This window comes from Microcaecilia unicolor, chromosome 8 (assembly GCF_901765095.1).
Source record: "Microcaecilia unicolor chromosome 8, aMicUni1.1, whole genome shotgun sequence".
Taxonomy (NCBI): Eukaryota; Metazoa; Chordata; class Amphibia; order Gymnophiona; family Siphonopidae; genus Microcaecilia; species Microcaecilia unicolor.
The window spans coordinates 31,148,460-31,160,740 of NC_044038.1; the positions used below are offsets into that span (position 1 = coordinate 31,148,460).

The 12,281-nt window shown below is 44.6% G+C and overlaps 1 protein-coding gene across 1 annotated transcript in view; it reads right to left on the reverse strand.

Annotated features, from left to right (window-relative positions):
* XYLT1 (xylosyltransferase 1) overlaps positions 1 to 12,281 on the reverse strand; it is a 486,604-nt gene that overhangs the window by 74,036 nt on the left and 400,287 nt on the right. Inside the window, exon 6 of the mRNA XM_030211542.1 lies at positions 3,461 to 3,677. Coding sequence (XP_030067402.1) covers positions 3,461 to 3,677 — 217 coding nt within the window. The remainder of the gene's footprint in view (positions 1 to 3,460; positions 3,678 to 12,281) is intronic.

Genomic DNA, 12,281 nt, shown 5'->3' on the forward strand with positions numbered 1-12,281 from the left:
CTGGAGAAAAAAAAAAACCCTGCGATCCTATTCTTAAACCTGCTTAGTCTGTAACACTTGAAAGCCTTATTTTCCACTGAGAATTGGGAAAAACCTTTATTAAGTCTTACCTCATGTGTCTTTGCCTTTCATCGCAGCCATATAAAAAGCAACGTATGCCAAAGAGAGGCCTTAAAATAGCTCTTCAGCGCAGCCAGCTAAAAAAAGAGTTCTGCTGAAATGCTACCAGCAGGTTAAGGCACTGTTTTCTTTGCAGGCAAAAATAACTTTTTTTTTTTTGACTCATTACTTCCTCCTTTCTGTTCCAGTGCAAACAGGAATCAGTGCTGGGATTTTTAGTAGACACTTCCCCTCCCGCTCCTAGTCTGGTCATTGCAGCAATGATCCTTAGGCTGGGAGGCATGCACCAGGGTTTCTTCCAAAATCCCTAAATCTGAGCATCCGGTGTTGCCCTCCTTCACTGCATCCCAGGGTCTATGAAAGCTGTCTCTTCAGCCTTCCCACGCTTGTCGACTCAGAGGCCCAGATGCATCAACCATACGTAAAAAAATCAAAAACGTAAAAGTCCTTACCGAAGTTGAAAAAACGAAGAATGCACTAAAAACAGAAGTCCCGCATGTTCGGTTCGGTATTTGAAAGTCGAATGTGTTACAGAAGTGTAATCCCCATTGTTAATCTGCCCGTAAAGCATGCGCAGAGCAGCCAAGCGTTATGCTGGCTGCTCTGCGCATGCCACAAAAGTCAAAACCCAAAACAAAAAAAAAACATGTTGAAAATAAAAGGGGCAAAGGCGCTCGTCAGGAGGACCGGGAGGGAGCAAGGGCGCTCGTCAGGAGCATCCTGTATGGACGGCCTTGCCCCCCCCCCCCCCCCCGAGGTCACCGCTGCTCCCCACTGCTCCCGCATGTATTAAATAAAAAATAAAAACAAAAATCCAAAGTTTAGCAGCCCCGGTCCCCCTCCCTTCCTCTCTCTGTTTTTCTTCTTCTCCCACAGCTCCGTCTCCTGCCATCCTCCGCCCCCGTGCCCCACCCCCCTGAGCTCATTGCAACCGCTCCCCCCTCTACCGGACCCCCCCTCCACTTTACCGGCCCGTCAGAGGAGGGCGGGCCCAGGAAGAACAGAGGGACGTCGGAGAAGGCAGCACTGATCGCCGATCAGCTGTTCTTGCCCGTGCAGCACCTTCACACAGAGGTGAGAGGCGCTGTGCGGGCCGGTAAAGCATAGGGGGGGTCTGGTAGAGGGGGGCAGCGGCGGCGATGAGCTTAGGGGGGGCGGGGCATGGGGGCGGAGGATGGCGGGAGGCGGAGCTGTGGGAGAAGAAGAAAAACAGAGAGAGGAAGGGAGGGGGACCGGGGCTACTAAACTTTGGTTTTTTGTTTTTATTTTTTATTTAATACATGCAGAAGCGGGGAGCAGCGGCAACCTCGGGGGGTGGGGGGCAAGGCCGTCCATACAGGATGCTCCTGACGAGCGCCCTTGCTCCCTCCCGGTCCTTTTTTGATTTTGTTTCGTTTCATTTGTATTGTATGCAGAGGGAAGCGGGAAGCCACATGTTGGTGTTGTTTGTTTTGTTTTTCAACATGCCAGCTTGGAATTTTAAGGTGCAGGGGGAAGCGGGGAGATGACAGCTCAGGCCTTTACGACTGACCATACGTTTAATACGTCGCAGTAAATGATTCGGTGTAATCGTCGGTATTGTTAGTGGATCCCGAATCGTCCACACTACAACGGTAGTTACTCGTTTGTATTCCGTTTTCGTTAGCTGCTTGTTTCGTCGGAAAAAGGCCTTTAATGCATGCAACGGTTAGGAATTTCTTCGTTAAAGGGTCTTTAAAGGGTTGTTAAGGTTTAGTGCATCTGGGCCAGAGTGAGGAGGAAATGATTTGTAGACCCACCACACACCTCTGCCACTGAGCACAAATAATACTGAATAGAAAAACAATTTCTCTAAAATATTTCTTGTTTGGGTAGGGACTTCCTTTCTTTACCTTGCTGGCCCTCCTATCCCTAGCACAGTGCTTATCCTTTTGTAGCTGTGACCCCCCAAATTGCGGACAAATAAAACTGTGTGACCCCCCCCCCCCCCACCACCACCACCAGAGCTACAGAATAATTGTACACCTATGGAGAGTCCATCCAGATTAACCCCAAACATGGTTTTTGTGATCCCATTTAGGGTCCCGACCCAAAGTCTGGGTTGCTCTACCCTAGCAGGTTCAATCAAATACAAACATATAGTACTTTATATGTACACCTGAGTTTGATTTGTATACATATAAAGTATCGCATACCATGTAAAATGAGTTTATCTTGTTGGGCAGACTGGATGGACCGTACAGGTCTTTATCTGCCGTCATTTACTATGCTACTATACTAGGTAGAGCTTCTTCCTGAAGGATGAGACTATGGTTGGACACCATTTAATATATCAGGCCCTGAATCTTGTACCCAAAATTGCATGGGAATCTACAAAGTAATTTTTCAACTGCAAAGTGTACATGGTCTTATACATTGCAGTAAATCTAAACATCAACTCAGCGCTAATAGAATATCACATTAATGTCTCATCATCCAAAAAAGATATCCATACAATTATCCTAACAGTGGTGTAATTTTCTTTTAAGGGAGGAAAAGCCTCAAACAATGATAGGATACTCCTTTGTTGATCACTCGTTCAACCTAAGGGAGTTCCATCCATTCATCATGGGCTGAAAAACCTCCTTAGTTTGAGAGGCCTTGGACAGTGATAAGAGACTGAACAGCTGGAGAGATAAGTGATCCTTACAACACTAGCAGAAAGCAGAATTAAGTGTGGTTCGGGGACCTTATGTTTAAAACTAAGGAGGTTTTTTTTAGCCCATGATGAATGGATGGAACTCCCTTAGGTTGAACGAGTGATCAACAAAGGAGTATCCTATCATTGTTTCAGGCTTTCCTTCCTTAAAAGAAAATTACACCACTGTTAGGATAATTGTATGCAGTGCCGTAGCGAGGGCTAATGACACCCGTGGCGGGTCGCCGCTGAGCACCCCCCCCCAGGTGCAGCATGGCGTGACCCCCCCCCCTCTGCGGCGCACCCCCCCTCCAGAGCAAACCCCCCCCCCCCCGACCGCATTCCTACCTAAGTAATTTGTTCCGGGGCAGAGGGAGCAGGGAACCAGCGGGGCCGGCACCCCCCGAGCGCGTGCACCCGGGGCGGACCGCCCCTCCCGCCCCCCCTTCCTACGCCACTGATTGTATGGTTATCTTATATACTACAGAACAGGACTGTATACTGATAGAAACACATTTTCACATAGCTCACTTTAGATGGGCATCAGCACTGTCTACTGAACTCCTGCTTTAGAGGGCACAAAGCAAAAAAAAAAACGGAACTATTATAAATCTGTCTTGGAGATGCAAAAAATCTATAATCTGCAGCAGTTTCCTTGCAATACTGGCAGTTGTTATAGCATACCTCAGCCGGCAGCAAGGTGTGGGCATAGAATCTCTTCATCTTGGTTACCAGGTCATCATTGGAAAGGATAACATACTCTACAAACTTCCTGTTCAACAGAAACCAGTCTGAGCCACCATCTAAAGTAATGCCTTCAGGGATCTTCCTGTCTCCAAGACGCCACATGTGGGTGTCACATTCCAGGAAAAGCCTGTCCAGTCCTTGCTTTTTAATGAACCTGGAGAAACAATAAGAAAGGGTAATCAGAACATCGACGTAACCAAAAATGAAAACCTAACTCACTGGCTGGTGTACTAAAGTACGCTCACATTGGCTGTTAATGCGCCCAAAAGTGGGTTTTACTTGGCATACTAACACTCAATGTTAATGATATGGAAACGAGGAAGACAATAGGTGTGCACATATTTTGCATATACAGAGTATTGAAAAATCTTAATTACACCAGTATGCATGTGCACTTTTTCACCGTGCTAATACATAACTCCCTAGATTCTATATATGGCACCCAAATTTACATGTGCGAAATTGCACACTATTCTGAGATGTGTGCATAGATTCTTTAACGAGCCAATTAGTGCCAATAATTGGGTGCTAACAAAAAATTACTGGCGTTAATTGGTAACAATTTAGATTTATGCTCACATCTAGCTAAGCGCTATTGTATAAAGATCTACGTGCAAATATTTTAGCACGCAACTCAAAAGGAGGCATGGGTGGGTCAGAGTCGTTCACTAGAGATGCGCACAGTATTACAGAATTTGGGGGCTCTGTAACTAACTTACGTGCCAGGATTCACACCTGGTTACAGTTGGTGTAAATCCTCGCACCCAAAGTTTGGCACGGATCCTGGTGCTATACGCTATTCCATAAAAGGTGCACATCTTGGATTAAAATAGTGCTCTTTGTGGATTTTTTTCGGCGCCCAAAGTTGGGCACCATTTACTGAATCTAGTCCAATGAGCTATTTTGTAGAAGTGTACATAGCCAAAAAAGTGAAAACAAGTTTTTTTTCGATATTTGGGCATTTATTCATTTGACCTATTTATTTATTTTAGGACTGCGATGTATGAGTACAAGAGGTGGGTGATTCAATTCAAACTTCTCTTACTGACATATAAGTGCAGTCACTCTACCGCTCCCCAGTACCTCTCCACTCTTATCTCTCTCTACGCCCCCCCCCCCTCGGGTACTCCGTTCCGTGGATAAATCTCTCTTGTCTGTCCCCTTCTCCTCTACTGCTAATTCCAGACTCCGTTCCTTTTATCTCGCTGCACCTCACGCCTGGAATAGACTTCCCGAGCCTGTAAGTCTAGCCCCGTCTTTGGCCGTTTTCAAATCCAGGCTAAAAGCCCACCTCTTTAACGTTGCTTTTGACTCCTAACCACTACTCACTTGCCCTGTCCCCTTTTTATCCCCACCTCTCTTTAATTCCCTTACCTCTTAGTTGTCTGTCTGTGTGTTTGTCCTATTTAGATTGTGAGCTCTTTGAGCAGGGACTGTCTTTTTTTTTCATGTAAGGTGTACAGCGCTGCGTATGCCTTGTAGCGCTATAGAAGTAGTAGTAGTAGTAGTACAAGAGCTTAAGAATGCATACGACTGACTGAATGTGCGTTAGTCTGAAGGCAGTGGCGTAGCTACGTGGGGCCTGAGGGGGCCCGGGCCCCCGTAGATTTGGCCCTGGGCCCCTGCCCCACGATCCCCTTCAACCCCCTCCCGCCACCAACTCTCCCCCGCCGTCGCCGCCCGCCCCGTCGCCGCAAATGATACCTTTTTTGAAGAGAGACTTCCTTCCGCGCTCGAGTAGCGCCTTTCTTCAATGAAGTTCTGGCGATCAGCTGTTTCGACGCCGGCAGCGTTGCCGGCGTCGAAACAGCTGATCGCCGGAACTTCGTTGAAGAAAGGCGCTACTCGAGCGCAGAAGGAAGTCTCTCTTCAAAAAAGGTATCATTTGCGGCGACGGGGCGGGCGGCGACGGCGGGGGAGAGTTGGTGGAGGGAGGGGGGTTGAAGGGGATCGTGGGTAGGCTGGCGGGGGGGGGGGGTCCGATGTGGTGGCGGCGGCGGGGGGGGGGCGGCTAAACAGCGCCCCCCCCCACCTCGGGCTCTGGCCCCCTCTCCTGGCGAGGTCTGGCTACGCCCCTGTCTGAAGGTAAACACAAGTACAAAAGATTTGCGTTCGCGTTACATTTTTGGACACCCAAATGACCTGAATGTATGCTCATTATTATTGCAGCTTATTACCTCATTAGTAATGATTCCACATTAAAAAGTCTGAAAACTAATCTGTGTGCAGCAGCAGTGTTTAGCACATGTAAACCTAGCCTACACCCGCGAACAGTGCTGTAACATGCAATTCAGTGAAATACTACTACAAGTGGGGTAATCTGTTATAGGATTTGCTCTGAAACTAAACATGGCCAAGACTGAGCTTCTTATCTTTCCCCCTAAATCCACCCCTCCCCTTCCCCCATTCTCTATCTCTGCAGATAACACTCATCCTCCCTGTCTCATCAGCTCCTAACCCCTTTGACTCCTCTATCTCTTTCTCTGCACATATCCGTGAAAAATTGCATTGGCTTCCTATCAAAGAACGCATCTCTTTCAAAATCTAAACCTTAGTCCATAAGATTATCTATGGTGAAGTCCCAGGTTACATGATCAACCTAATCAACCTCCCAATCAGAAATAGTACCAGTTCATCACGGTCTTACCTGAATCTCCACTACCCAAATTGCAAAGGACTAAAATACAAGACAACACATGCGTCCAACTTCTCTTACATGAGCACGCGGCTGTGGAACGCATTGCCACAAGTGGTGAAAAGAACTTATGATCACCTAAAATTCAGAAAATTATTAAAGACTCACCTATTTGGAAAGGCTTATCCGAATGACCCAACCTAAGTGACTCAACCCTGCAACACTTCACTATCATAGATCGTATTGGACATTGACAAACTCTTTTACCTCACCCCAACTTGATTGAATCTTATCTTCCCTATCCCAATACAACATTTTGTACTTATCCCGTACCGGATTTGGTGAATGCCTTCACGGTAAAATGTAAGCCACATTGAGCCTGCAAATATGTGGGAAAATGTGGGATACAAATGTAACAAATAAATAAATAAATATCCAACAGACTGGCTAGATTCTATAAATGATGTAAAAAAAAAAATCAGTGCCGAACCCCACCTCCAACTCAGTGCTATTGTATAAGCCGCGCCTAAAGTTAGGCAGAATTTATAGAACAGTGCTTAAGTCACAAGGGTCACACTTATTTTTACCAACGAAAAAGTGGTGCAAATACCTATGCCTAAATTTAAACGTAGAGCCCCCCCCTTATTGGATAATGCACGATTAACCCAAAAGGACACTCATGATTTGCCCCGAAACGCCCATGACCCTCCCGTTTCTGCGCCCCCTTTTTCAGGATGCACGTAAAATTTAGACACGGATCACGCACCTAAATTTTAATTAATTCCAATTAACGTCAATAATAGTGCGTTGAAAAGCCAATTATTGGTGCTACTTGGTTAATTATTCAATTAAGATATGCACAGAATTTGAGCGTGCACCCAAATTTGCACATGCATCTGAAAGCACCCTTTATAGAAATAGGGGCAGAATGTCTAGAAAAAGGCGTTATTTTGAACAAATAAGAATAAATGTTTTTCATGTTCGAAAATGGCTGTGTTCTCCACTTGAGTTTCGGAAGTTTTTAGCAAAACGCCCAAAATTGGATTTAGATGTTTTACCAAAAATGTCCCTCTAAACCTGTCGATTGAGATGAGTCAAGCAAGTTTGGACCTCCCTTATGTGTTAATTGTGAGGATGAAATTAAATCATGGCAATTCATAATACACATTCAAATTCTTAAAAAGCATCAGGAATGATCACACGAGGAAGCAAGCATTAAGCATAAAGGGATTTGATATACTGCCTTTCTGTGGTACAATCAAAGCAGTTTACATTTATTATACGCAGGTATTGTCTCTGTCCCTAGTTGGCTCACAGTTTTTTTTGTACCTTGCAATTATTATTTGCAAACAACTTATAAGTAGTTTCAGTAATGGTACATATACAATTTGTAAATAATTTAGATAACATAGGACTACCTTCAGCTCATGAAGCAATAAAGAAGAGAAAATCAGAGATCTACTAGCATCTCTGGTGCAGTACCAGAAGCGAAAGGGGGCATATGTGGTGGGTCCAGGGGCCTTGCAGTTCATGTCTGCTGTCATATTCTATTTTTTAAAATTATGTATGCCTAATACACCTATTATAATTACAATCGAGACTTCTAGCAACCATACCGATCCTGGAGAACCTGGAATCTGTTTTAGGTTGTGATATTTTTTACTGGACCATTGAAAAAGGATGTTAAGTACATAAGTATTGCCATACTGGGAAAGACCAAAGGTCCATCGAGCCCAGCATCCTGTTTCCAACAGTGGCCAATCCAGGTCACAAATACCCTGCAAGATCCCAAAAATGTACAAAACATTATATACGGCTTATCCCAGAAATAGTGGATTTTCCCCAAGTCCGTTTAATAACGGTCTATGGACTTTTCCTTTAGGAAGCCGTCCAAACCTTTTTTTTAAACTCCGCTAAGCTAACCACCTTTACCACATTCTCTGGCAACGAATTCCAGAGCACATGAACTATTGAGATCACATTGGTCTCTTTCTTCTTGTCGCCATCTAAAGAAGGGACTTATGTAGTCTTGAGAAGCAATGTATTTTAGCAGGTCCAACAGAAGGTCTCACAATCTGAAAACATGGCCAAATTTGTATCATTATGCTAATTACTGAAAGAATACAGGGGCCCTTTTACTAAGCCATGAAAGCGTCTATACGTGCCCAACATGCGCCAAAATGGAGTTACAGCGTGGCTCTTGCGGTAATTTCATTTTTGGCGCGCGTCCGAAAAATAATTTTTATTTTCAGACGTGCGTACTGGATGTGCGCAGGTCATTACCACTCGGTTACCATGTGAGGCTTTACCGCTAGGTCAATGGCTGGTGGTAAGGTCTCAGACCCAAAATGGACGCACGGCAATTTTCATTTTGCCGCACGTCCATTTTCGGCAAAAATTTTTAAAAAAGGCATTCTTTACCGGTGCGCTGAAAAATGATTCTGTGCGCGCCCAAAACACTACCGCAGGCCATTTTTTCAGCGCACCTTTGTAAAAGGGCTCCACAGTTTCTAGGAGTGGCCTAGTGGTTAGGGTGGTGGACTTTGGTCCTGGGGAACTGAGGAACTGAGTTCGATTCCCACTTCAGGCACAGGCAGCTCCTTGTGACTCTGGGCAAGTCACTTAACCCTCCATTGCCCCATGTAAGCCGCATTGAGCCTGCCATGAGTGGGAAAGCACGGAGTACAAATGTAACAAAAATAAAATAGATACTACTGGAGATTCTACATGGAATGTTGCTACTATTGGAGATTCTATATGGAATGTTGCTATTCCACTAGCAACATTCCATGTAGAAGGCTGCGCAGGCTTCTGTTTCTGTGAGTCTGACGTCCTGCACGTACGTCAGACTCACAGAAGCAGAAGCCTGCGCGGCCACATTGGTGATCTGCAAGGGCCGACTTCTACATGGAATGTTGCTAGTGGAATAGCAACATTCCATATAGAATCTCCAATAGTAGCAACAGTGGAGGAGTGGCCTAGTGATTAGGGTGGTGGACTTTGGTCCTGGGGAACTGAGTTCAATTCCCACTTCAGGCACAGGCAGCTCCTTGTAACTCTGGGCAAGTCACTTAACCCTCCATTGCCCCATGTAAGCTGCATTGAGCCTGCCATGAGTGGGAAAGTGCGGGGTACAAATGTAACAAAAATAAAAAAAATGATTGCACAGCGTTCTTGATCGTTCATTGGCAGAGGCCATTCCAATTCAAAGATACTGATCAAAGACTAAGAAACACTAAGATGAGATCAGAGTCTTAGGGACTTAACTTGTATGTTCAGTGGCGCAGTTTCCAACTGGGTTAGTTTTGCACAAATATTAGCAGTAATACAAACAGCATATTAAAGTACACTTGGAAGCTCTTTTTATCAGGCCAGTGGACTTGTACAACAACTGACATTTTTCTGTATCTTTCTGCCGCATTTTCTTAATCTCTGACTGCATTTCTTCATACTTGAGGATCTTCTCTTTCTCTACAGAATAATCACAGTCAATTCTAATTTTCTTCTCCTTTACCGCTACAGGAGGACGCCGATTATCCGGACTAACCTCGGCAGAGAGCAGTCTGGATAATTTAAAATCCAGATGATTGCACATTCCTTTTTGAAAAGAGCTCACACTGAGAGTTACATGTCAAGCATTATTTTTTGCTTTCAATAATACATGGCAAAAAAATACCAAACAATTTTTGATGTTATAATTTTTTTTTCTGTATATCAGGCATAATGTGATAACTATGATAAAAAATGTAAAAGATAAAGAAACTGGAAGCAGTCCAGTTAACTGCACATCCAGGTAATCAGAGTTCAGACAATCGGTCTCCCAATTTTCTGGCATCAAGCTTCTTATTGGCTGGTGCACAGATGTCCCAAATGATCACTGTATTTTCACTAAGGCCTGCTTTAATAATTAAATTAGGCCAAAGAGATTCAACATAAGGAAAATGTGTGTTCTATCAATAAAGTCAACTGGGCACTCAGAATAAATTAACCAGTTTGAAAAACAAACATACAAAAGAAAAGCCTGAAATGAGATTGAAGGGGGGCAGACTCAAGAAGAGAGAGAGAGTGGTGGATGCTTGGAATGCCCTCCAGCGGGAGGTGGTGGAGATGAAAACGGTAACGGAATTCAAACATGCGTGGGATAAACATAAAGGAATCCCGTTCAGAAGAAATGGATCCTCAGGATCTTAGCCGAGATTGGATAACGGAGCCAGTAGTGGGAGGCAGGGCTGGTGGTTGGGAGGCGGGGATGGTGCTGGGCAGACTTGTACGGTCTGTGCCAGAGCCGATGGTGGGAGGCGGGGATGGTGCTGGGCAGACTTGTGCGGTCTGTGCCCTGAAGGAGACAGGTGCAGATCGGGGTACGGTATACACAAAGAAGTGGCACATTTCTTGGGTGGACCGTGCAGGTCTTTTTCTGCCGTCATCTACTATGTTACTATTTTAGAATGAGAGGAATAAGAAACACAGTTCTAGAGTGGATCCGAATGCCGAGAAAGATGAAAGAGCAGAAATAATTGGAACAAACAGGAACTGAAGACCTTGCGTACTCCAGTCATGGCAACTTCAGCAGTTCTTCTAGCATAGCCAACTAAACTTTAACTAGCATGACACATCTTTATGCTATCTCGTATAATTAAATGCAAATACTAAGCTGTGACTTCTTTCAAATGACAGCACGAACCGAAGGAATTCACCAACCTAAAACAAAAGCTATTTGGAACTGGCATCTAATCAGGTAATCAAAGACAATATATCTTTCCGATCCTCAAAAGCCCAATAAAACGTTCTTTTCTACCATCTCAGTCACTCTCATGAATACAGAGTACATTACAAAAACAAAGGTAGATGCATGTCGTGTAACAAGTTTCATTATGTAAAGAAATGGCACAGTCTTACATTTTTAATGCCATGTTCTGATACATATCTACAAACACAATACTGGCAAATTTACATGCAAATAAAATATTCATGTGCCAGCCTGATAGGCTACTATTTTTTGACTCAAAAATAACAGCTAAGCTAATGAAAACTCATGTGCAAGTTTCTTATTAGGAAGATAGTCTGAAATCTTTCAACAAGAAAGTCCTTCGTGGCAAATGACTTTTCCAGCTGTTGACATGTCTCCGTTTCTACAAACAAAATGGCCGCCTTGAAAATTAAAATCAGAACCAACCTTGGGGAAGTTGCATAAATCTTCACAGACATATCTAGAAATTATGGATCAACTGCGTTATCATTTATAAGAAATTACTGCTGAATCTCTTCCAGCATTTGATTACTTTCACTACAGTATATGAGAGTGATATGGAGGGGCATAATTGAACGAAAACATCTATCTCCATGGGCGTTTATCTCCGAGAACGGGTCAGTGAAGGGGCAGACCGAACCGTATTTTCGAAAAAAATAGACATCCATGTTTTATTCGACAATTTGTGAGCTGGGCGTTTTTGTTTTTCAGCGATAATGGAAAATGAAAGCGCCCAGCTCAAAAATGAATAAATCCAAGGCATTTGTTTGTGGGAGGGGCCAGGATTCGTAGTGCACTGGTCCCCCTCACATGCCAGGACACCAACCGGGCACCCTAGGGGGCACTTTTACAAAAACAAAAAAAAAAAGGTAAAAGAGCTCCCAGGTGCATAGCACCCTTCCCTTGGGTGTTGAGCCCCCAAATCCCCCTCAAAACCCACTGCCCACAAGTCTACACCATTACTATAGCCCTAAGGGATGAAGGGGGGCACCTACATGTGGGTACAGTGGGTTTGGGGGGTTGGACGACTAAGCATTAAGCAGCACAATTGTAACAGGTAGGGGGGGATGGGCCTGGGTCCACCTGCCTGAAGTCCACTGCACCCCCTAACAACTGCTCCAGGGACCTGCATACTGCTGCCAGGGAGGTGGGTATGACATTTGAGGGTGAAAATAAAAAGTTGTGAAACATCATTTTTTGTGGTGGGAGGGGGTTAGTGACCACTGGGGGAGTCAGGGGAGGTCATCCCCGATTCCCTCTGAGGGTAATCTGGTCATTTAGGGCACTTTTTGGGGCCTTATTCGTGAAAAAACAGGGTCCAGGAAAAGTGCCCTAAATTCTAGCTACAAACGCATACTTTTTTTTCCATTATC